The 27,608-nt window shown below is 37.1% G+C and overlaps 1 protein-coding gene across 2 annotated transcripts; it reads right to left on the bottom strand.

The window, feature by feature from the left end:
• Positions 1–360: 360 nt before the first annotated feature.
• LOC139129864 (polycystin-1-like protein 2) lies at positions 361–27,205 on the bottom strand. 2 transcript variants are annotated; one of them, XR_011551706.1, is made up of 12 exons: positions 27,071–27,205; positions 15,098–15,322; positions 14,592–14,831; positions 9,079–9,140; positions 8,779–8,869; positions 8,097–8,422; positions 7,214–7,316; positions 6,718–6,845; positions 4,113–4,341; positions 3,200–3,291; positions 1,333–3,007; positions 361–1,117 (listed from the first exon to the last, which is right to left on the bottom strand). XR_011551706.1 is itself a non-coding variant. In XM_070695546.1 (11 exons), exons 1-11 carry the CDS (start codon positions 27,192–27,194, stop codon positions 2,921–2,923), a joined length of 1,707 nt encoding a protein of 568 aa, XP_070551647.1. In that variant the 5' UTR covers positions 27,195–27,205; the 3' UTR covers positions 361–2,920. The 2 variants fall into 2 exon arrangements, 1 of the variants encoding a protein (XP_070551647.1); XM_070695546.1 differs by having other exon boundaries at positions 361–3,007.
• Positions 27,206–27,608: the final 403 nt, after the last annotated feature.

Here is a 27,608-nt window from a genome sequence, read left to right as displayed (position 1 = left end):
AATAACGATGGTTAGGAGCTAATACATGTAATAACCTTCCTTTGAGAAGATGATATTCCCCAAGTGACAAATTTAAATTACCTCGCAGATTTAAATGAACTTGTGCTCATTAATGTCTATCGATCTTTTAGATGTTTCGTAAAGATCTTCTCATAAAAACCATATAAATGATGCGATAGAGGGACCGCTGATAAACAAAATTGAATAAGTTCTTGAAGATGTCTTTTCAAATTACTCGAGTAGTTGATTTTTCATACGTCACATAAACGTAGTTTTGTAAAAGTGACACTATTAGAGTTTGTAAAAGAGATAAATATAATACTCTCATAAGCGAATAGTCTGAATTTGATAAATGTGATATTTTAATTTTGCTTTCTACTTCATACTTGCATCGCGATTTTTTCACTCTACGTGTAAGCTTAAAAGACTACATACAACTCAGAGAATAATACAATTGACAAAGTTGAGAGTCTGTATAAGTAAGTGTGCAGTGTGCTTTTATATGTCGTAAATTATATTTTATATACCTGAAATCCTAAGCATATTACATCATTTTCATTATTGAACTCAGCGAAAAGCATACCTATAAGATAGAGGATACAAAAAACTTGCAAACGTTTGAGTGCGACCGATCGTATACCTCAATCGGATAATTGAAGACTGTAATTGGCTACGAAATAATCGTTGTCAAACCAAGTGTAATATCGCCATCAAGGCTTGTCCGCTGTGTGCAGCTTGGAGATGATACTTAATTATAAAGTGACATTTTAAGCCGTTTGGAATTCAAAGAACTACGATTTTTGAAGAATTTTTTGTGCCATACAAGTGATCATATTATAACAAATATTATGTAGAATATGAACGATATCTACCCGAATACCATTGTTTGCAATGTCAACAATACAAATTAAACAACCACCCTGACAGAGCAAGTATAGCCTATATGCCATCTAATTCTGGACTGATAATAAATTATTAACCAAATGTCATCTTCACGAATATTAACTCAAATGCTATGACACAAAATGAGTATTCATTTAAAGTTCCATTAGCTGTATCTTCTTGCGATTTTTCCGTTAGTTTTGATTGAAATGATCACTGGCTCATGTTGAATAGCCTGTCAAATAACAGCGAATCGCATATTATTCGGAAACATTACGTGCCCTACAACTAAATAACATGTGATTTTACAACGAAAATTTCAATTTTTGTCCGGACAGAAATACAAACTCTGTTGACACGCGGATTGCAACGTAGGCATTCTTCTGCACCTGCGCGAGCCATTTACAGCAATTTCAAAATAAATATTCATTACTTATGCCCGGCACTTACGTCGTAGTCCATTGTCCGAGCACGTTGCGTAGCCAGATGTCTGGCAATCCTCGACGCAATGTTGTTTTGATCCCGCAATAAACGTGAACTTGTACATCTGGCGTGATCGCGGCGTCACCATATCTGCGTTCTCCCCAGCACGCTGAGCATGCCAGACGTCAACAAATGAGCTTGGAAGGGCAACACGTTTGAACAAAAATTAGCAGTTTTATGTGGCTATAACATCACTAATCATGTTTGTTTCTTCGTAAAACAACATTTTGCAACAAATATGAGCCTCCAACATGGAATTTTCCGAGGTAAAAAATGGTCAAAAGTTACAAATAATGGCCCTTTAATTAACTCACTTCATTAATGTTGCATTTTGTAATAAAGCCTTGTCAGCTGTTTCAACAATATTAACGATCAACGACATCGTCAGTATGCATGGACGGCCTGTTGGCCTATTGGTGCAGTTCCATAATCGAAGGTTTACTGTTCTTCCTTATCATTGTAGTAAACCAAACACTCTACGTACGCACAAACACATGCTCAAGGGAAAACACTTCAAATAAACGACTTCTGGGAGTATTGACTGTGAAAAACTGCATAAGATTCAAATAATTAAATACAATTGACAAAGTTAACAGTCTGTATAAGTATGCAGTGTGCTTTGCAGGAAATATGCGTGTTGCTTCAGCCTATATGTTTACTTAAAAGTCTGGTAATCAACGTTTAAACTTAGCAGCTATTTGTACATGTCATCTTTTTAATATTTTGTGTGTGATCTTAGTATCATAATTTCATGGCAAAATCTACCTACTTCAACAATCCTTGCCATGTAACTCCGCTTAACATTTCATTATGCTCTAACAAGATAAAATGCATGTTGCCTTTAACACGATTTGAACTAATTTGGGATGATTGGATGCTGAAGTAATGTCGGTTTTACCTGCAAATGTAAGCTCAACTGCTTTTCTTTTACGTTATACACTTAACTTGTTTTTGTGAGTAATTTGTAATATCGCAATATTCAACTATACAGCACTTAGCACTTTTGAGAAATTTGAAAAATATTAAGATCGAATTATCCCAAATTACTTCCGATCGTCTTCTTGGCCTATATGCAGAGTTAACATCCTGGTTAGCAACGTTTACTCTCAGTGGGTTTTTGTACATCGCGTCTTCAATATTGTAAATATTTCGTATAGCCTAATAAATCCTTGCAAAATCTACTCACTAAAAAACAACTTTTTATATAGACCCATGCCCCATTTGAAATATACGATATTACAACATCTGAATAAAAGCTATCTGCTCATGAAATGAACCATTCCTGTTCAGCTTTGACTCTATACAAATAACATTATAAGTATTACCTAAGGCTTGCTGATTTTTCTAATTCAAAATGCCTTCAAACTATGCCGTTACTCTTTAAGGAAACGCATTTGTGATTTTTACATAAATAGTACATTCTAAAAGTTCATTCACTTTGCAGACTTCATAATGGGATCACACGAGCAGCAATCCAACTAGAAGCTTTCTACATTGAGTGTATCTTCATCCCTCCATTTTTGTTCACTGAGTACCAACACTTATGTGACTGCATTCATTGTTCTGTGGCAGTGGTGGCAGTGAATGACGTCAGGTGATTACAGAGACACGTGGTTGAGGTCATGTTCGAAGATGGTGATACCTTAGGGTGGAAAAGGCAAGACGGGTTGTCCGTAATCAACGCAATACTAATGCAGTGTTTTTATCCTTCGATGGCAAAAGAAAGAATATCGAAAACTCGAAAAAATTTTCAAAAATAATTCACTCCAACTGTATTTAAACTGATCCTAAGTGTCTATTTCTAAATCTAGGTTTAAATACTTTCAATTTTTACCTTGCAACCGTCACTATTCCATGTACCAGACACATCCTTCATATACCCACACTTGGTGTGTTGGACAGTCATAGAGATCTTGAGATCATTCCCTGAAAGAAATAGGCACATCAGTATATGACTTTATTACACCTCACTCATTCAGCGTGTACTGCCATTGTTAAACACGACTCACGTGACATGTAAAAGAACGCGATGATGCCCTCTGCATTTGATATTACATGAATGACGTCATTTTACTTACTGCGCATCCTTTCTGCGCAAAACAAATTGTCGTTCGCTTGTTGTACTTTGCAGTCGGCAACGTATAGCTGCGAAACGTCATGCAGAGCTGTCACCGGCACAGTTAAACGATATTTTGATGCAAGTAAACAGCAAACGCACGAAAATGGCAACAATGAATGCGTTTCTGTGTTCAGCGACTATGCAAGCAACAAATTTGGATACGCCACCGAGGAGATCGGCAAACTTTAGCGGCAACCCTGGACTCGGCACTGACAACATTTTACGCTGAGGTCCGGACTCAGAAGGCGAACTGTACTCGAAGAAGTCTTTTTGTTATTTTTTCTTTGCATGTTTGCTTGTTTGGTGTAATAAAAATAATAACACATGAGAGCGAGGGCAATATCACGATTTTTTGTCTGCCCTCGGGCTGGTGGTCATGATCGAAATACTGATGATGCCCTCGCCGTGACTCTTCAAATAAACGTGGTCGTGTCACGAATGAGTGACCTCCATAAAAAGGTTAATCATTTCATTTTCTTCATCCGGCATTCTCAGGAATAAAAGGAGGTGCACATTTTTAGCGTCCATGTGTGAACACAAACATACACATACACACCGGCGTCCATCCGCACATGACTGGAGGGATGGTGCACACACAAATCAAATGATAATGACAGCTATAACTTACTCTGCGGGATCGCGAAAGTTAAGTAGTATCCTCTAGCCTCCATGATGTCGTGCTCAGGAATAAAAATACTTGTATGCTCCCCACTGAACTGGACGTCAAAACCAAACAGATAGCCGCGGTAGTTGGTGGAGTACTCGACGACCTCATTGAAGATGTACGCTGTTGTGTTTCCATAGATCGCTTTGGAAACATTGAAGTGTATGATGACGGCGTGGAACAGGTGTAATATCTGCAATGCACGTAAAACGATAGGCGTTCATACGGAAGTTGAATCGGATGGTTTCCCAAATACCAAAGTGTACACTAGTATTTCTCAAAATTACTTTTTTCCCGAAGATTAGTTCAATATTCAATAATTTGTTAACTTGAGATTAAAATATTGGGTTGGTGCACCTTCTAGCATGACGATAAGTTGTAAGTTGTGCATCTCTATGTATTTCAAGTTTCAAGTATATTAACTCCACTTTGACCGAGTAAAATTTTGTGACATTTCACATTTTATACTTTAGTACGATATAACAAAATCAAACCTTTGCGTGACAAGAAAGTTCTTACATTTGGAGTATGAGTCATTTCAATTTTGCTTATCACGATTTCAATTGGTTATTTTTTGTTTTTTTGAATGTCAGTCTTTCGACGTCTGCCATTTAAGAATGAGAATATAATGCAAAATTACTTTTTACTCCAGTTTGAAATGAGTTATTAAAGTTTAATAAAGTATTATCAGTTATTGTTAATGTTAAAACCAGAATAGGTTTTCTACTGCAAATATCTAACGCGTTCATCCTTTAAGTAAGATGTTGATACCGTACTAAGATGCAGTAAAAAAGATTGTGCGTTTCATCTTTACCTTCAACGTAAAAATGAATATTTGTTAATTCTTGAAACTTATCCACATAAGGGAAATCAGTTTCACCAAAATAAAGGAATACTATATAAATATTTATCACATGAACTGGCCCGTATCCTCACCTGTGGGACGTACACCAGCACAGATAAGAAATCCATATTACCCCTGTTGTACGTCATCAACCGGAACTTTTTTCCCTGCAATGGTACCGTTCGTACGTACACTTCGCGACACAGGCCGATTTGTTGTGATCGATGCCGTGCTGTCATGGCATTTTGACAAAAAACGTGACCCGATAAATCAAGATATGGTAACATAGAAGGCATGTCCAACGAAATTTCGAGTCGCTAAATCTGTAGCTATTCCTAAGAATCGAATGAGGATACCGTCGATCGTTTCAATGGCTCAGTAACGTCACGGCTCCAGTCGTAAGGCTCAATGTGGACGTCGATCGTCGTACCTGGCGATCGCCACTCCGCAAGCGTCGTCGTACCTCAGGCAATCCTGGTTGGCGATAAACCCGAAAGATACACCTCAACGAAAGTTCAACTTAATAAATGAGTAACGTATAATCTTCGGGAAAGCGACATAGAAGGCACAAACATAAAGTCATTCAACGAACAATGATAAATTTCCTTCATCACACAAATTATTCCGTTGTTTCTCGATCGGAATCAAACCTGCAGCGCGCGTAAGGCTGTAGTGAAGACATAAGCTGTCGACCTGTAGCCTTAACTCTGCAGTGCAGCGCTGTAAAATCCGATGTATTTCGAAAGTTGACTCGGACAACACTCACAACAGAACAGAGCTCCCGTCAAGCAACAAAATTAGGATGTACCTACGGGCGATATATGTGTCACAGCAAACATCAAAGTCCGTAAGACGAAAACACTGACGACCGAGATGTCCACCGGCGGATACCGGTGACGGCATTGCCCACTACAAGCGTATAAGCTTACAAACACTCTTTGTGTCATTGATATGAATCTTTCGGGCTCGCCAAGGTCGTAAAGCTGTGATATTTTAAAAGCCACGGTCTCTCTGAGAATGATAACTACTGTTTCGATCGCGTCATTACATTAAATTCAAAAATATAATTCTAATAACTCAAAATACTATGGTTATCCGTCGCCAGCGCGGTGAAAGCTATGTCCGCCGATGGCAGGCTTGCCTTGGCATCGGTCCAGCGCGAGACAATGATTGACACGCGCACGTGACCGAATCCGTATGTCTGATTGGTGGAGATACCCTTCGGTGTATCAAAATTTAGGCTTAATCGGATTTATGAATGAAAGTATACCTGTAAACATTTGCACATCCCCTGGGTGACAGGCCGCTTTACTCATTACATAAAAGTAATCCGCGTAAATAAAACACAAAATCGCGACAAAAATCATGCACTTTGTTACATTAATTTTGATCCATCCACATCAAAGAAAAATAGGAAGACTGTTCATGTGATAAATATATTTCGGCTCGAAATTGTACGGCTCCGCGAAAACACTCGTATACGATGACGTCAAACAGAGAAAAATACCATGGGAATATATATATATATATATATATATATATATATATATATATATATATATATATATATATATATATATATATATATATATATATATATATATAATTATATATATATAATTATATATATATAATTTTTATATATATATATATATATATATATATATATATATATATATTATATATATATATATATACACCGATAACATGTTGAAAGTCACTTACATTAAGCGTCCAACCGAAATATGTGACGTCATTAACTTCGAGATATACACCGTCAACCCCTACGTAGGAGTCAATTTCAGGTGATTCACTTCCAAAGGTAATGCCTATATCTTCTGCAGTACTATTAACTATTCATTCAGAAAAAAAACATATACCGGGTATTAATTGTTGGAGCCACACATAAACTTCCATGAACAGTACCTCGTTATCCATAACTACATTCTGATGCACATTTCACTATCATGTAGTTCCGAAAGAATTTGCGAAGAGAAAACCCATCACTTCTGTTCAAAGGGGCAAATCTAAATCCCCAGATATCGGATAAGTTCTTATTCATATTGAGGTCTTACAAGATGTTATACCGTTATTTTCCATTGAATAAATTATCAAGTTAGTCTATTTGCTTTTATGTAAAGCTGATAAATGACTCCACTCTTTTACGGCAATGCTAAAAATGTACGCACATACTAATATGTTCAATATTTGATATTCTTACCTTCAAGCACGTTACTTCCTCTGTCCGTGAAGCTTAAACTCAACACATCATTTTCAAGTGCCCTATTTCCAAAGTTAAACGATCTCCACTTGAAAACTTTGACCTATCAATGATGCAAATAGTAATAGTAGTAGTTACTCGAGCTGAACCACGTGACTCACCAGAAATGCACAGTATGGTTTGTTTACATGCCCATGAATACGAATAATATCGAAAACATATTAACTTTAAAGGTAAAACGAAAATTGTGATTTGTACAAAGATCATTATCACTCACAAAATAAAATGGATTACATGTGGACCAAGTTTAGAAATTTATTTCAAAAATTTTGCAGCGCGCACTACTCAATGACGAGTTCTGGTGCACCGTTTTTGTTCGCATGGGAATATTTTCGCAAATATATTACAGTTTTTTGGGGGGTTCGTTGATAATATAATGGAAATAGCAGACTCCGCGCTAACCATCAACGTTTACTTATGGATGCGGGCGAGAGGAAAACCAAATTAACGGGCTAAGCTTTAATTTTTAGCTTTCCTCTCGCCCTTACCCATAAATAAAAATTGATGGTCAGCACGTTGTACGTTATTTCTATAATAATAGTACAAATTAATTCAAGTACAGGCAATGTTATCTGTTACTTAAGTTTCATGCATCCTGCAATGATAATAGATATATATATGGAGAGAGAGAGAGAGAGAGAGAGAGAGAGAGAGAGAGAGAGAGAGAGAGAGAGAGAGAGAGAGAGAGAGAGAGAGAGAGAGAGTCACTGTCTCTTTTATTGTATTTGATAGAAGTCTTAGGATCGATTTTAAAGAAAGAGCGACATTCAAAGTTCTTTTCATTGTACGATAAGGCTTAAGTTCGTTGGCAACCTGTACTTACAACTCTATTCACAGTGGTCTGCAATCCCATATTGGTGAAGAGACTTTCCGTCGATGGTAGTTTAAACCCATTTCCACCCCCCACCATTAGAGAACCGTTCGTAAGTTTCTCAACGGAGTCACTTTCTAAGTCCAAACGAATTGAAGGTGTTTCGAATATTACAGGACCACTGCCAGGTTTGATTGCACGTAGAAGAAACGTTGCTAAGTGGTCCGTTACGTTAAGTACAGATTTTGTTAACATATCTGCATTTGTAATCGGTATGTCAATTTCATCAGCGTTGTTCTGCAACAATGATATCCCATCGTTCAATACCTGTAACATGTCTGGGGGACACAAAATATTTTTCGGTGAAGACATTGTAAATAACTAATTTTTTTCAAAAGCAAGAAAATAGATCTTTGCAAATGCAGTTTTGCAACATTCATCGTTTTTTTAATCATGTAGTGTGTTAACTCTTCCAAGACTTTCTTCAACAGATACACGACAATATCTTCTGAATTACTTCATAGGTAAAGTTGTTATGATTTAATCAAACTGGTCAGACGTACCTCAGTTCATGTCTACCATACATACAATAAATACAAAACCATTTTGTGGTCAATAATGGATGTTTAAAATCACATACTTGAATACGGGCTGTCCTCTTACTATCAGTCTTACAATCATTTATATCATTTACCTTCAGCCATGTGTTGACTTTCTTCTGCAGAAACGTTGACATTTACCAGCCCTGAGATCGCATCAGATAACTCATCTATCTTGTTTATGATCTTATCAAGGAATAATAAATAATTGCACAATGTTAGTTTTGTCTTTACTGTTGACTGGTAAAGAATTTCACAATGTCTGTATTTTATAAATAACAACGGCTTTCGTCTAAAATGGCATATTGAGTAGAATATAAACTGTAATGTATTCAGATTTGCTAGCATATGCATTTATTTCTTTAAAAATAATGACACAATATATTGTTGCTTACATTGTGTGTGGAACTGTTCGCCCGGATCCCATTCGAATCATCAAAGAATGGTCTTGTCATTCCTTTTCATAATGCACAGAAAATTGTAAAGATTAACTCGAGGAAACATGCAAAAGTAAGTATAAAAAGAGAGATAATATTAAGTAGGTCAAAAAGTAAGTAAGTAATACCGTGTTTTAGTCGGGTTCAATCTATCTATCTATCTAGAAAATTTGTATAGCGCCTAATATCCAAAGTTAAACAATGCTCAGTGGCGCTTAGAGTTACAATGAAAATGCTCTCTGGAAGATGTAAGTTTTTAAGCGTCTTTTGAAAATGTTGACATTAGGAGAGGTTTTTATGTCCAGGGGCAAAGAGTTCCAAAGGACAGGAGCTGCTACAGAGAAGGAGCGGCGACCATAGGTAGTCAGATTCCATCTAGGTGTGTGCAGAAGGCATTTATCAGATGAACGAAGAACACGTGATGAGGCACAAGGTGTTATTAAATTCCTGAGATATTGTGGAGCTTGTCCATTTAGGGCTTTGTAAGTAATCAGCAAAAGTTTGTATACAATGCGATGATGTACTGGAAGCCAGTGAAGTTGCATAAGTATGGGGGTAATGTGGTCGGATTTCCTGGTCTTTGTAACAATTCTAGCCGCTGTGTTTTGGGCACGTTGTAACCGCTGTAATTGTGTATCGGGCAAGCCATATAGTAGAGCATTGCAGTAGTCAAGCTTTGAAGATATAACAATGTCACAACATACGGCATCCAGTCACCTGGCGGAGAAGCAGCAGATAGAACCGCTCGCAAAAATCCCCATTCTCAAATCGAGTGGTTCAATAACTGGGTTAAGTTGTTACATTTTTCTGACTGCGACCCATACACACGTTGTAGAGTTCAGACGCACTCACCCTCGCACACTGTCTATCACGCATCGCATACACGCATACCTGCTTATCGAACCAATGAATACGTTGCTTAAACTGGGTGAAAGACAGCCTTGTGGACCATTCTGTCAACCAGCAGAGCTATCAACCCCAAGTAGAAATTAAAGCTGCAAGCAGAGTTGTAGGGGCCGAAGCACCTTGCATAGTTAATGAGACACGTAATACGTCACTTTGAGATCTCCTGTTACACAAATCATGAAGGTTTTAGTACTAATTGTTACTCAGTTTTAGGTATATATGTATATTTGAAGTCAAAGGTCATCGAGGTCACATGACATTTTGTCAAAAACATTATATTCAATACTTATCTCTATGTACCAAAATCCAGACCTCTATCTCTATGAATAAGATATGCAGATAATTAATAGGGTGTAAAATATGCCATCATAAGGTCTCCTATCATACAAAATATGAAGGATGTAGGACTTGTGACTACTGAGTTATAAACATATACACATACTTGAGGTCAAAGGTCATTATATCGCATGACATTTTCCCATTAATATTTGTTTCCATATTTATACCTGTATACCAAAAATCAGACATCTATCTTTATTAGCTACCCCAAAATAAGATATGCACATAATTTATGAGTCATATGATATGACACCATTAAGTCTACTATATCTCTAAAAATATGCAGTCGCTATCCCTTATGGCTACTGATTTATAGGCATTTATATATATTTATATTAGGAGTCAAAGGTCATCAAGCTCACGTGACCTCGTGTCATAAATCTTTGACCCTATAGTTATCTCTGCATACCAAAAATCAGACCTCTACCTCTATTTTCTTGCCGAAAATTATATATGCACATAATTAATGAGTCACATGATATGAGACCATATTGTCTATGATGCTACCAAATATCAACTGTATAGAAATTGTGGCTGCTGATTTATAGCGAAGAAGTAAATTTTGAATTCAAAGGTCATCGAGATCACGTGACATTTTGTCAAAAATCTTTGCTCCCATAGATATTAGCGTGTACAAACAATAAGAGCTCTAGCTCAATTGGCTAGCCTAGAAATAGATATGTGCATAATTAATGAGGTACATGATGTGGCATTATAAGGTCTACCATCCTACCAAATATGAACTTTATAGCCATTGTGACTATTGATCTATAGGCATATGAGTATATTCAAGATCAAAGGTCCTCAACGTCATGTGACATTTTTTCATAAATCTTTGTACTAATAGATATGCCTTTGTTCCAAAAATCAGATATCGATCTCTATTCTCTTGTAGAGAATTAGATATGTGCATAATTAATGAGGTATAGAATGTTGTGTCATAAGGTCTCCAATCGTATCAAATATGAAGGGTATAGCACTGTTGGATGTGGACAAATATGTATATGTGAGGTCAAAATGTCATCGAGGTCACGTGAGATTTCGTCAAAATAATTGTTTCCCATATTTGTCCCCATATAATAAAAATAAGAACTCTAGCTCCATTGGATTGTACAAAAATTAGGTATGTGCATATTTAATGAAATAGCGGATATGGCCCTATAAGGTCTCACAGCATAATAAATATAAAAGGTGTAGCACTTGTGGTTACTGAGTTATGGAAAAATATGTATATCTGATCATGAAGTCAGAGGTCATCGAGGTCATGTGACATTCTGTAAAAAGAATTGTATCCCATACTTATCCCTATATACCAAAAATCAGACCTCTAGCTCTATTGGGTTGCTCAGAATTAGATATGTGCATAACTAATGAGCTACAGGATGGAGCATCATACGGTCTCCAATCGTACCAAATACGAAGGGTATAACACTGTTTGTTACTTAGTTATGGACAAATATGGATATTCGAGGTCAAAGGTCATCGAGGTCATGTGACATTTTCTCAAAAAAATTGTATCCCATGGTTATCCCTATATACCAAAATTCAGACCTCTAGCTCTATTGTCTTGCCAAGAATTAGATATGTGTTAAATTAATGAGGTACAGGATTTCGCATCATAACGTGTCCCATCATACCAAATATGAAGGGTGTAGCACTTATGGTTACTAAGTTATGGACAAATATGTATATTTTAGCTCAAAGGTCATCGAGGTCATGTGGCACTTTGTGAAAAAGTTGTTTTCCATAGTTATTCTATATACTAAAAATCAGACCTCCAGCTCTAATGGCTAGCTTAGATATGTGCATTATTAATGAAGTATATGATGTGGCATCAGAAGGTCTATCATCCTACCAAATATGAACTATGTAGCTATTGTGACTATTGATTTATAGGCATATAAGTATATTTGTGGTCAAAGGTCATCAGGGTCACGTGACATTTTGTCATAAATCTTTGTTACCATAGATAAGCGTATGTACCAAAACAGACCTCTAGCTCTATTGGCTCGCCCAGAATTAGATATGTGCATAATTAATTAGATATAGGATGTGCTGGTCATGTGACATTTTGTTAAAAAACCTTTACACAAATACTTGTCCCTGTGTACCAAAAATCAGAACTCTGGGTCTACTTCAAAGGCGGGAATTAGATATGTGCATAATTAAATAGGAATATAAACATGCTAGGGTCATAGGTCAAGTTCGTCCTAAAAATTTTCATCTGTAGTTTGGTCCCCTATTGGTAATTTTTCAGTAGTCACAAGCCCCCTCGGACTCTAACATAGGCCAGAAAAAGCCGTTGGTATTGCTTAGCTGCAGAGGTATAGCTGAGGTCAAAAGTCATTGAAAAATCAGAAAAAATAATACTTTAAAAATCTTCTTCTCTAAAACTGCCTGGTCCATTTCCATGAAATTTGGTATGAAGCATCTTGATAGTATTGCCTATAAAGTTTGCGAAAAGATTTTGACCGGTCAAATTTTATGCAAATTAGATGAAATACAATATTTTCATTGAAAATTGTAGCCAGGTCACATGACAAATTTAAAATTCAAGAGTAATATGCACTACCTCTCATTGACCTTAACCAAGTTTGAGAAGATTTCATTGAGCAGTTTCTGAGATTAAGGAGGACATAAAAAACGGCACAAGAAGAAGACCATAGTAGAACTCTAGCAATAACAATAGGGGCCTCGCCCATGAGGGCGCTCGGCCCCTAAATACGGTGTTTTCAGTCAGGTTCGAACTCACAACATGCGGCTAAATAATGAGTGAGTGAGTGGGTGAGTAACTAACTCACTATCTATCTAAGCCAGTCATTTAGTCAGCGAGCCAGCCGATCAGTCATTCAGACAATCAGTCAATGAGTCAAGTTAGCATTTATGTAGAGAATACGTCCTTAATAATTTACGTGACTTAAAGCATATGCTTGTAATGTCAAACATGTAAGTAGCTAGTCCAGAAGAAACCCTAAACGAGCACATTAGCAAGGACGTCAGAAACGTATGGAAATCCGGTCACGACATGCGACATGCGACCTGCGACTTCAAAACCGCGACGTGCGTCCTGCGAGTTTGAAACATGCGAGCTGCGACTTCGGCATTTAGACCTAGGTGTAACCTGCGACTTCACAACTGCGACATCATCCACATGCGACCTGTTACTGTTAACATAACGAGCACTAGCAACGCTCAAAATGTGCCCTAAATAAAAACCCTTATAAGCGTCCGGAAACTCCGGTCGATGCTGGGTCATGTTTATATGACACTACACACCGGATCGCTCACTATAGAGTCTGTCAATAGTAGTTAACTCTCTCAATAACGAATCTGGCTTCTCCTCTTCGAGGACTAAGATGACTTCATCACACAACCAAGCGGAGGGGATACAAAACAAGAGAGGATTGATGAAGGAACCCCATTTTTGGTTCCGAAACACCGTTAAGACCAATCACTCAATCAACAAATCGGTTTACCGGGGACCCAGATCACATGACTAGGGTCATAGGTACTATCGATTCACCGGTGTCTCGCCATGTATTCCACACAAAATAAATGCAATGATCCTTTTATTCACCATATCGAAATATTAAACAATATTGGTAGAGCCGATGTGTGGATTTGCCCTCATTTTCCTTTATATTTATAAGCATTGTCCCTTTGAAACCGGAATTTGAAAGCAACCGAACAACACGTAGGCCAACACAGCTGTGTCATCGAAGGCCATCTCTTTCCTAAATAACACCACCTATCACTGATATTACTTGTGACCGCTTTTCATACTCTTAATAAACACCAAATACCTAAAATCGTGGATCACGTTTCAAACTCGCAGGTGGCAGCTAGGCCAGAGCACCCGGAAGTCGCAGGTTGCAGTTTGACAAACACGCAGGACGCAGGTCGCAGTTTGACAAACACGCAGGACGCAGGTCGCAGTTTGACAAACACGCAGGACGCAGGTCGCAGTTTCGAAGTCGCAGGTCGCATGTCGCATGTCGTGACCGGATTTCCATAGAAACGAATATATCACGTGTGAAGTTTATAAATAAGTTATTGTGAATATATGAATGAGCTATGGGTGGACAACACTAGCGTTCTAAGCTAAAGTTATTAGCAAAGTATTTGACACGCTAGCATTATTGGTCAATACTTTCGATGGAAGTACAGTAGTATGAGAAGCTCTTTTGCCAAGAGTTTTCTGAGAACACCATCTTCTTTCAACTTGCCTTTTACAGTCACAGTAAACATACAGCAAGCCTTATTGCCAGAAGGATCCACCGCTTTATATGACACTGTTGTAAGGCCTATGGTAAAGTTACAACCCGGTTGATGACTCCCGGACACGTGGACAGTACCAGAATTGTCAGAGGCATTCGGAGGTGTCCATGACAGCTGGATAGTAGCCATGTCTAGGAAAATGTTTCTTGTAATGTTAGGGGGACAGATAATAACAGGTTTCTCGGAATCTGAGGAAAGGAAGGAAATAGTTTAGCAAATCAAGAATGTATGGCAAGACGTCATTTGAGAGAGAAGTACAATTGATTTTTATAATTCTTTTGAGTCCAATACTTTTGTAAATATTCTGCAATAAACATGTCTTAAAGTTCTCTAGGCGCCGATAATATACCTGATCGCAATACCCTAAAACTATTTATCTAGAAAGCGTAATAAGATCGTATACTATATTCAATATGTTTAATAACGTTTGTTTTCCATATTTTTTCTACTTTACCTTGCATAATTCCTGACATTGCAGAGGAACTTTCTCTACGCTCTGGTATGTTATGCTTTAAGGCACACGTTCGAGCATTGATACCGGATTTGACATACGTCCAAGATTTGCACCAATCTCTTTCCGCACAGGCTGTACAACATTCGCCATATGAACTTAGTTGCTGATATAACAAGTCTGATCCATACATATCAGTATTGTCATAAAAAGAACATCCTGGAATATCTAAACCGAAAAAAATCACAAGATTCAGCTGAACGAATGAATGAATGTATGTGTGTATGTATGAATGTAGGTAGGTAAGTAGGCAAGTAGTTACGCACGTACATATGTGTGTGTGTGTGTGTGTGTGTTTGTGTCTGTTTCTGTTTCTGTTTGGCCGTGCCTGTGCTTGTGACTGTAAGTATGTATGTATGTATGTATGTATGTATGTATGTATGTATGTATGTATGTATGTATGTATGTATGTATGTATGTATGTATGTATGTATGTATGTATGTATGTATGTATGTATGTATGTATGTATGTATGTATGTATGTGTGTGTGTGTGTGTGTGTGTGTGTGTGTGTGTGTGTGTGTGTGTGTGTATGTATGTATGTATGTATGTATGTATGTATGTATGTATGTATGTATGTATGTATGTATGTATGTATGTATGTATGTATGTATGTATGTATGTATGTATGTATGTATGTATGTATGTATGTAATCACGGTTTTTCATAGTTTGTCAACTTTACCTTGAATAATTCCTGATATTATAGAGGATCTTTCTGTAAACTCCGGTATGCTATGCTTTAAGCAACACCTTCCAGCATCCGAACCGGATTTGATATATGACCAAGCCTTGCACCCCTCCGTGTCCACACACGCTGTACAGCATTCGCCAAATGTACCAAGTTGCACAAAGGACATATCTGATCCATACAGATCAGTATTGTCATAAAAAGAACATTCTGGCATATCTAAACCGAAAAAATACAAGATTAAGGTGGACGAATGAATGATTAAACGGATGTATGTATGTGTGTATGTACGTAGGTAGGTAGGCATGTACAGGTACATACGTGTGTGTTCGTGTGTGTTTCTGTGTTTGTGTGTCTGTCTCTCTGTGTGCATGTGCCTACATGTATGTATGTATGTATGTATGTATGTATGTATGTATGTATGTATGTATGTATGTATGTATGTATGTATGTATGTATGTATGTATGTATGTATGTATGTATGTATGTATGTATGTATGTATGTATGTATGTATGCATGTATGTATGTATGTATGTATGTATGTATGTATGTATGTGTCAAATTCAGATGTGGGGTACAACAATATTATAGCTGATTTGCATATTGCAATCGCCTCGTGTTTGACTAGTTTGGAAAACCTACGTCTTTAGGAACCTGGCTAGCAGGGTAACAACTTCAGGTATGTTATCTTGCCTTTAACAGGATATGTGTACACCCATTAAAGTGCAATGACAAGCACATCGATGTCGTAAGACGTCATAGTTTGGTGAACCATATACTACCAGTATTATACCAATGAAAAATTTGAAACATTTTCACTTATCATCAATATCTTAATATGATATATATTGTCAATATTCAGATTCCCTCAACATTGGTGGCTTAAAGGGAGTTTACCTCATCAAATATTGAGGCAGTAGTGTGTGGTTACTGATTTATGAGTGTATTTTTGGAATTGAGGTCAAAGGTAAAATGACTTTGTGGCAAAATAATTTGTCTATATATATTCCTCTGAACCAAAAATCAAACGCCTAGCTCTATTGGCTGGCCCAGAATTAGATATGCACATAATTAATATGGTGCAGGATGTGGCACCATAAGGTTCTCCAACACACGGAATATGAAGGGTGTAGAACATGTTGTTCTTGATTTATAGGCATGAAATTCATATTCAAGGTCGAAGATCATCGTGATCAGGTGACATCTGTCAACAAACTTACCTTCTATTGTTATCACCGTGTACAAAAAATTAAATCTCTGGCTCAATTTACATGCCCTGAATTAGAATTAGTGCAAAATTGATGACGTACAGGATGTACCGTCATAAGGCCCCATCATACCGAATATCAAATGTAAACCACTGTCATATATGCATATTCGAGGTCAAAGGTCATAGAGGTTTCATGACATATTGTCAACAAACTTTCTTTCCATAGTTTACCCTATTTACCAAAAATATGCCCAGAAAAAGGTATGTGCATAATCAATGAGGTACAGAATGTAACGCCATAAGGTTCCCATTCGTACTGATTAAGGAGAGTATGGCACACATGGTCACTTATTTATAGGCAAATGTGCATATTTGAGGTCAAAGGTCGTCGAGGTCGCAGGTTATTTTATCAAAAACGTTCTTACATTCGTATCCCTCTGTACCAAATATCATACCTCTAGCTCGATTGGTTATCCCAAATTATATTTGTACACCTGACATTTTGTGATAGTTATTTACTCCCATACTTTTTGCTGAGTGAAAGGAGTCCGACCTCTTGCTCTGCCGTGTAGGCTAGAATTAGATATGTGCCTAATTAATAAAGAAGGGGATGAACTATTGGTCAAATTTCAAGGGTCACCCAAAAATTCAGGTCTGCAGTTTGGTCCCTTATTGCTCATTTTTGAATAGACAAGAGCCTCATTGGACTCTCATACAGGCCAGAATAGATAATAGCCATAGCTTAGCTGTAGAGGCATAGGACCGGTCAGAGGTCACAGAAAATTCTGGAAAATGATAGCTTAAAATCTCGAAATCGACAAGGCCAGTGACCTTGAACTTCAGTGTATGGTCATTTGGCCTATAAAACGTGTTTACATGAGATTGATTGCTAAATTTTTATGCAATCCAAAATGGCCGCTAGTTCATTTGACCAGTTGCTATGGTAGCCATATGAACGATTAACGTTTTTAAGGTTTCCTATACACCAACTTACAAGTCATTTGGTGCAATTCAAGGGTACCATAAATCCCTCGAGTTTGGGGGTTCTGCCCTTGTATGGAGTCAGGGCAGGTTGACTATCAACGGGTTTAGAGGCCTGAGTATTTTTATGAGTAACAATGCAACGGGAGTGAGTCGACTTCAAACAATAATATCTCTGTTTTAGTAAAGTTCAGTGCATCATAAATATTGATATGATCGCCAGCTTTCGAAGTGAATGTTTTGAAGTACTTCCAACGATATTGCTCTATGTCAGCCCGGATGAAGCACGTGGCGATTTGATCAAAAAGTTATTAACCTGCTATACAAAGTGCATCGCCTTGAACGAGAGGTGCATTGAAAGTATACAAATTTATCGCGATATAAAATACCCATGGTTGGGTCGATGTCAAAGCGTGGTTGAAGGAGACACAGTCCTCATGTCAAGTCAACATGAAGTTTGTCATGATCGAGGCGTTTTCTCCGACGGGTTGGACAGCTACAGGTATTCAACGATCGGGTGAAAGAAAAATGAAACAAGCGCAAATGTTAGACCCAACCTTGACGGTAATGTGCAATGGATTTGCTTTTAGGGCATATTTAGTGCCCACATTTCTTTCATTTTTTGCAATTCTTGTTGGGGCACACGGAAAGGCTCTGAACTTGTTCTGTCAACACTGCATGTAAATACAATGCATCTTTTATAGTCAGAATGTCTAATCTAGATAAAAATTCATTAGAAACAATGTAACGAAGGAGGATTTTGCACGTTCGTAAAAAATCGCATCATAAAGCATTGCTCGAAATTTGGAGAGGCAACGTTTTTCTTTGTGGCCTTACTAACCATAACGGTTTTCAATGAAACGTTACGCATTTCGAGCTTAAATGAGCAGAAGAGGAAATTTCAGCCGATTTAGGATAATAGAGCGCACGCTGTATCACCCCTATTTGTAACAATCAACCCTATTTGTAACAAAACTTAATTTTCAAAAAAACTTTGCAGTATTTGTTGAAATATTAATAAAATATGCATATTTGTATGTTTGGGGGCCATTTTCTTCTTTTTCCTTGTCAAAACTCATTTTTCAGAAACTGCTTTTGTTACAAATTGGGTTGATTGTTACAAATAGGGGTGACATGTCAACCCTATTTGTAACAATCAACCCTATTTGTAACAAAACCTAATTTTCAAAGAAACTTGGCCGTATTTGATGAAATCTTGATGAAATATACATATTTATATATTTGGGGCAATTTTCTTTTTTTTCCATGTCGAAACTCATTTTTTTTCCGAAAATGATCGTTAGATTAAATGTTGTTGTGCAGGTTGCCTGGGATAAGAGGCCTACTCGTAAGATATAATCAAGTCGTGCAGATACATGCCAAAAGTTTGTTTCGGGGCAATTTTCACCAATTTCGGTCAAAAATGTTTAAAATCTTGTTTTCTGACCGAAATTTTACTAAACCTATATGGGGTTAAATTTTGTTACAAATAGGGTTAATTGTTACAAATAGGGTTGACACGGCTATTAATGTCGAGTGATGTACTTGGTACAGACAGACTGCGCTTTCCTCATCAACCCTTTCTGTGCTATATTTTTACCCTCCAAAATTTCAGTGCAACATTCTGTAAATTTTTATGTATCTCTCTGTACTTTTTTTCATAGTTTTGGACTAAATCGACATGATTTTAGTTAGACTCCGATTTTTTGTCATAATTTCTGGAATAAATTATTTCCTGAAGGAGACGTAACTTTAATGCAGAAAAGCCAATGTTGACGTTTAGAAGTTAATGATTGACAGACCGAAGAGAAAAGTGACAGAAATGTTGAATAACAAGTGCCATAAATGAAAATTTTCGCCACCAACCAGCCTGTTCGACAATGGTATCACATTTTTGCTTGGATGCCATAGAATTGACGTTTCTCATAACTCATAACAGAAGTCTCGACATCGGCTTAGCCTTAGCCGGATAATTTTAGATGTGTTCCAGTTGAAAAGCGATGAAAATATCACATTTATTGATGGTGATTTCAAAAACTAACTGGCATGAAGATAAAACAGTTGCAAAGCGTTCACGTGAACAATAGTGTAACAATACTTGACGCTGTAAAGTGTGGCATAGTTAAATTGTTTCTTGTTCCTTTTTAGTGAGAGAGTATATAAAGCTACACATGTGTAAAATAGCATTACGTGAAGTCACATTTTTACAAACAGTATTAAATATTTAGGTTTTCAAAATTGGCTTCAATTCCCTCTCTATTTGGTGTGCGGATCATCTCAGTCAAGCTTAGAGCAACGCCATGTTACTTGCCAATCTGATTAAAATCAGATGTAGAGTGCGGCGACGTCTATACTAACGAGGTATTCTCTAGCTGTCGCCTATCACTACTTGACAGCAAGAGAATACCGCGCAAGTATAGACGTTGCCGTACTCTATATCTGATTTTAATCAGATTGGTTACTAGCTAACCCGAAAGGAGCCTTCTCTACAGGTATGGCTATCGTAAAGCCAACCACATTGTAAAGTTGCAAGCTCCCTACATTTGAAATGGTGAACACTATAGCCATTTAAAAATCATTAATTACGGACCTAAATCTCAGAGGGCTTAGGCCCCTATTGTTTTTACTGGCGATCAACTGTCTTCCTCTTCTTCTACATCTTCTTCCGTACCTTATTTGTACAGATATTCAAAACCGCTGCACACAGCGTTTTCAAACTTGAAGAGCTTATTAAGCCTTCTGATACTAGTGCACATGACTCTTTTAATGTGGGTCATGTGACCTGGCTGCCATCTTTGATTGAAATATTGAATTCTTCCTTATTTGTATCAAATGCGATAAATAAATAAACTGTTAACAATAAATGCAGACGACATTACCACAATGATTTATATCAAATTTCAAGGTTATTAAAATTATCGTTTTGGATACGAAGATTTTTAAGTAATTAAATAATTATTTTTCAGTATTTAATTACCACTGTAACACTTCTTGCCCCATAAGTCAATATGAGCCCCAAACTAAATATTTGTGACCTTGAGTGACCTTTGACCAATTTTACTGTATCTTGGATGCCATTTAAACGTTAGTCAAGAACTGGAGACCCATTAGCTTGTTATGTATAGTGATTTATAAAATTGTCACTAAAGGTCTCTCAATTGGTTTCCGTAATATTCTTTCCAAAACAATTCATATAGATCAGTCCTATTGTATTCCAAATAGTCACATACTTGATAATGTGCATTTATTAAAGGATAGTATTTTCTATGCCAATGACACAAAGTCACCTCTGGGTATTGTTGCTCTAGACCAGGAAAATGTTTTTGACCGTGTCAGTCATGATTACTTTCATAGAACTCTGAGTTTGTATGTGTGCGATGTGTGATAGTGAGCGTACGTGCGTGAGTGCTTCACGAACTCTACAACGTGTGGAGCGGTCTCAGTAAGAAAAATGTAACAACTTTGCAGGCTATTGAACCACTCTTTATTTGGGAGTGGAGATTTAGCCGAGCGGTTCTCTCTGTTGCCTCTCCGCTAGGCGACTGATGCCATATGTTGAGGGTTCGAACCCGATTGAAAACTAGCCGTATTAAAACACTCTATACAGATATTCATTCAGTGTTAAAGATCAATAGTTCCATTACCGCTCCAATTTCAATTAATCGTTGGATTAGACAAAGTTGTTTACTTTCTGGTCAACTTTATGTGATTGCCTGAGAACCATTTTAGATAAGATTAGAAATAACAGTAACATAAGAGGATTGATAATACCAGAAGCTCCTAGTCATACTACCTGCCTTTCTGCGTATGCCGATGATGTTGAAGTTTTTATTACTAGAGATGAAGATTTTAGTGACTTTTCAGTTATATGAAAATGCGTCTATTGCAAAAGTTAACCTAAAGAAATCTGAAGGTCTCTGGGCTGGTAGGTGGCGAAATCGTATTGACACGCCATTAAATATCAAATGGAACTCAACAGGGTTAAATCTGCTCGGTGTGTATGTTGGTAATTCAAAAAGGTATAGTCAGAAAAATTGGTCTGAATTAGTGACCATCACTGAAAAAAAAGGTGAAATTTTGGTCGTCTTTTGCACCTGGCATGTCTTACAGAGGTCGTGTTTTGGTCATTAATCAGCTGATTTCATCAAAATTACTTCATAGATTGACTTGTACAACTCCCGATAATCAAACAATTTCTTTAAACCCTTTTTCTAAGATTTGTCTGGCAAGGACGTCATTGGATGCCTTCGGAAACACTGTACTTACCTCTCATTTAAGGTGGCCAAGGCCTAATCTTTAAACTCGTTGTATTTCTTTACGTCTCAATTATATTCAAAAGTATTTGTATCAGGATGTTAATCATCCGTCGTATTTACATTTTTGGAATTCTGTTGACAAAGTTCGTAGAGGAATCCCATTGAGTGTTCCTGACATTCTTAAAGAGCCTCTTTTTCAAAATCCACTCATTATGCATCCTATTCATAAGTCTCCTTTTACTGTACCAGCCTTTGTCAATGCTAAAGTTACAACAGATCTTTTCAATACTTTGGAAAATCGTTGGTTAACTTCTTCAGATTTGTGTAATATAGTTGTGATTCATTCACAGTGTATTATGTCTTTGTCTTTACAATATATTTACAAGTCTATTCCTGTTCGTTTGAAATCCGACATTGAAAATCCTTTTTGTAACAAGAATCCAGACAATGCGCCAGATACTGTGTATTCTTTTCAGCTGCAACATTCTACAGGGCACAATTATTTTCTGTGTAAAATAGAAAAAGGTGCAATTTACAATTCAAGTACTTGATAATGGTTCATCATTATGCATGTTTACCAGACAGATTAGACACCATCTGGAGGGACATTTTGAGTATTCCACATTCCATCAAACAAAACTTTGCTTAATGTCATTGTGATCCCATCATAAAGAAAGACGGTTACAATGGAGCATTATGCACAGAGCCTATCAAACTAGTTCTTTTTTGTTCCGTGCTGGTTTTCGTTCAGATGCCAACTGTTCTCTCTATAATGACATTGTTTCACTTTTGAATACTTTCCTTGAGTGTCCAAACATTCAACCGCTTCTACCTGTTATTTCCACTATAACGTCTCGTTTAGTTTTGCCTGGGCAAGCTGTAAACATTCCCGGGTTTTTCATTAATCCTCCTGTTAAAAACTCTGTATTTATTCATTGACGTGTAATGTCTCTTTTTATGTACCTTTCTACAATCAGTCTGTACCGAGTACATCACTCAACATTAATGGTCCAATTTGAACAAACGTGCAGCAGAAAGTCATACTCAAAATTGAGCAAAGCGACGAAATATTTTGACACCATTAGGCAACAAACAGCTAATAGGATTGTATTCCTATCATTTAATCTCTTGGGAAATTAAATGTCAATTGTATGTTGATTTTGTATGTTGATTTGCATGAGTGTTCATACAGCCAAAGTGGCAATTAACATATCAAAATTCTTACGCACTGCAATACAATACTGCACTTATCTAATTAAAATGCTACTGTGTGCTCTATTATCCTCAATCGGCTGAAATTTCTTCTTCTACTCATTTAAGCTCGAAATGCGTTACGTTTCATTGAAAACCGTTATGGTCAGTAGTAAAGACCAAAAGAAAAATATTGCCTCTCCAAATTTTTGGCTATGCTTTATGATGTGATTTTTTTTACGAACGTGCAAAATCCTCCTTCGTTACATTGTTTCTAATGAAATTTTATCTAGATTAGACATTCTGACTATAAAAGATGCATTATATTTACATGCAGTGTTGACAGAACAAGTTCAGAGCCTTTCCATGTGCCCAAACAAGAATTGCAAAAAATGAAAGAAATGTGGGCACTAAATATGCCCTAAAAGCAAATCCATTGCACATTACCGTCAAGGTTGGGTCTAACATTTGCGCTTGTTTCATTTTTCTTTCACCCGATCGTTGAATACCTGTAGCTGTCCAACCCGTCGGAGAAAACGTATTGATCATGACAAACTTCATGTTGACTTGACATGAGGACAGTGTCTCCTTCAACCACGCTTTGACATCGACCCAACCATGGGTATTTTATATCGCGATAAATTTGTATACTTTCAATGCACTTCTCGTTCAAGGCAATGCACTTTGTATAGCAGGTTAATAACTTTTTGATCAAAATCCCACATGCTTCATCCGGGCTGACGTAGAGCAATATCGTTGGAAGTACTTGAAAACCTTCACTTCGTAATCTGGTGATCATATCAATATTTATGATGCACTTAACTTTATTAAAACAGAGATATTATTGTTTAAAGTCGACTCACTCCCGTTGCATTGTTACTCATAAAAATACTCAGGCCACTAAACTCGTTGATAGTCACCCTGCCCGGACTCCATACAAAAATCCAGCAGAACCCCTAAACTCGAGGGTTGTGATGGTACCCATGAATTTCTCAAGTTTAACCCTTTCACCACCATGGTTTGTCCCAAATCCATTGTTTTCTATGGTAAAGTTGGACCTGTATACAGGGAACTGGGGGTGAAAGGGTTAAGTTTGGTTATTTCTTTTTCTCACATTATATCCGCACTGCAAACCCAACTTAATTAATGTTTCGTACACTGCACTTTCTAAAGTTTTGACCAAAAAAAAAAAGAAATTGTTTTTTCTGTGTCATCAAAACCGACCTTTAAAACAACAAGTGTAACTTTTTCAATTTTAAACGGAACGTCTTCTGTGAGCAGTACTGCAGTTGTTTATTTTGCCTGCATCATTTTGATGGACAAGAATTTTAAAAATGTCGGCTGAACGAATATTCAATTGATTTTCAGTAACATCGTATAGGGACATTTTACTAAGAATAAAATCATTCTGCAGTCGACAAAAAATGACTGGCAGTGTAAAGACAGATTTCAGTTACAACAACAGGGCTTTGAGAATGTATTTTCAGTTTCTCGTACAAACACTCTGGATAGTATACATGACATAATCTGCCAAATATATTCCATTTGGAATGCAAATAAACAGAGCAGACTTTACATGAATCGTATGTTTTTGTGCAAAAGCCCCTTTTTTATATTTACAAACAAATTGCACATGTGATGATATCTCAATATCCATGTAGTTAACTCTCTTGCTTACAAAAGCAGCTTACTAAAATACCACTGGTAGTGATAGTGCGCTATCTGTTGAACCGAGATCGCTTATCATTGCATGAGATGACCACAGGCGATGAGCAAAATATACCGTTGATACATCCTCTGAACGAGATAATAATAATAATAAATAATAATAATTTATTTATAAAGCGTCAATATCCACAACAAAGTGATCAAGGACGCTGTGAGAAAATTTACATATCACAAAAAGCAATTAAAACAGTAATAAAAAAACTACAATAAAACCATCTAAAACCAAAGTCTAAAAAGCAAGTTTAAAAAGGAAAGTTTTAACATTAGTTTTAAAAATTGACAGGCTAGGAGAACGCCGAATATCTAATGGAAGACTGTTCCAGAGTATGGGAGCTGCCACACTAAACGAACGATCTCCATACTTCTTTGTGCGCGATCGAACCGGACGAAGTCTGAACTGGTCAGCTGACCTCAAGTTACGACATGGAACATAGAGTGATATCATATTTGAAAGATAACTGGGAGCAAGCCCGTGAATACACTTAAAAGTCAGGACTAACATCTTAAATACAATGCGCTGTGTCACCGGTAACCAATGCAACTGGTACAGAACAGGGGTGATATGAAGAGAGATTTTTGATCGAGTTACAATTCTTGCAGCCATGTTTTGAACACGTTGAATCTGAATGATTAAATTATTCGGAAGTCCATACAACAGAGAGTTACAGAAATCAATACGAGATGTGATAAAAGCATGGACAAGTTGTTCTGTGGCAGACCTTGATAAATATTTACGAATACGAGCAATGCGTCGTAGATGAAAGGTTGCCGTACGGCAGATCTCTGAAACATGAGGTCTCAGTGTGAGATGAGAATCAAGGATGACGCCTAGGCTTTTGGCCTGATAGCAAACAGGAATTTTAGCATCTCCAACACAAATTTCCGTGATATTTCTATCAGATGGACAATCCGAGGAGAAAATTACAAATTCTGTTTTATCATCGTTTAAAGTGAGAAAATTTGTAGACATCCAAAGTCTGACATCTGAAATGCAATTTTCAAGATTTGAAATCATTCTAATGGCATTATCCCTGGTGAAAGACATATACAATGTTGAATCATCAGCATAAAAACTATAAAGACATCCATGACTAGCGACTAATTTACCGAGCGGAGAGGTATAAACATTGAAAAGAATTGGACCTAACACTGATCCCTGAGGTACCCCGGTATCAAGTGGATGAAATGATGATTGAGTGGAATTTATAAGAACACACTGACTTCGATTTGAAAGATATGACTCAAACCACTTAAGTGCATAACCAAAAGACCAAATTGATCTCTTAAACGATCTAATAGAATAGTGTGGTTGACAGTATCAAATGCAGCAGAAAGGTCAAGTAAGACCAAGAATACATCACACTTATCATCGAGGGCAAGCAAAATATCATTTGTTACCTTAAAAGAGCTGTTTCAGTACTATGTCCTGGCTTGTAGGCAGATTGCATTGGTTCATCTAATGAATGGCTGACAATATAGGTATTTAATCTGTCAGCAACAATACGTTCAAGAATCTTCGATAAAAACGAGAAATTTGAAACAGGCCGAAAATTTTTGAGAATTTCCTGATTTAGAGATGGTTTTTTGAGTAGTGGTTTAACAACGGCTAACTTAAATACATCAGGTACAGAACCAGACTGCAAAGAGTCGTTGAAAATCTGAGTAAGATGTGGTAAAAGAGCATTTACAATAACAGGGTTCTTAAAAATCTTTGTGGGAATTGGGTCTAAGCAACAGTATGTTGATGGTGAAGAACCGATAATGCTAGATATTTCATCAGCAGTTGTGGGTTGTGGGAGATGAAATATTCAAACTTGTAGAGAGAAATTTTCTTTTCGTAATTCGATAATATAGCTTACCTTCAGTCGTCTGACAAGCATCCACACTGTCCACGAAAAGAAGCCATAACAAATATACCGTGCAACGCGTGCGTGATCTCAGTCCAGATGTCATCGTTAAGATTGTTCCGAATGCCACTCTCATCGTGAACGCCAGGCAGAAAGCGAGCAATCGTTTACATATTCATGAGGCAGAAGTAGATATGCGCAGAACATTGAGTGTGTAACAATCTTGAACGTCATAACAATGTAGCAGTTTCAGATAGTGGGCCAAAGCCGAACAATTGAAACAGGCATATAACAGAACATCTTGGTCATATCAAAATTCTGCAGACCATTTAGTAAAGGAATAAATTTCAACGAAATATGACAATAGGCTACACTATTTTTGTCGAGTGTGTGTGAAGTGTCGGTGTGATCGCAAAACCCACATTTGGCCAGACCTTTTCATATACAGGAACGAAAGAAATACTGCAACGAAAGTGCTAGGCGAATACTGGATAATTGTATAATTTCTATTGGCAACAAACATACCCTAAAATAAAATCATGCGCCATAG

This window comes from Ptychodera flava, chromosome 3, assembly GCF_041260155.1.
Source record: "Ptychodera flava strain L36383 chromosome 3, AS_Pfla_20210202, whole genome shotgun sequence".
In the NCBI taxonomy this organism is placed as follows: domain Eukaryota; kingdom Metazoa; phylum Hemichordata; class Enteropneusta; family Ptychoderidae; genus Ptychodera; species Ptychodera flava.
The sequence above is the reverse complement of the archived record's forward strand: the minus strand, read 5'-3'. Positions and strand labels throughout refer to the sequence as shown.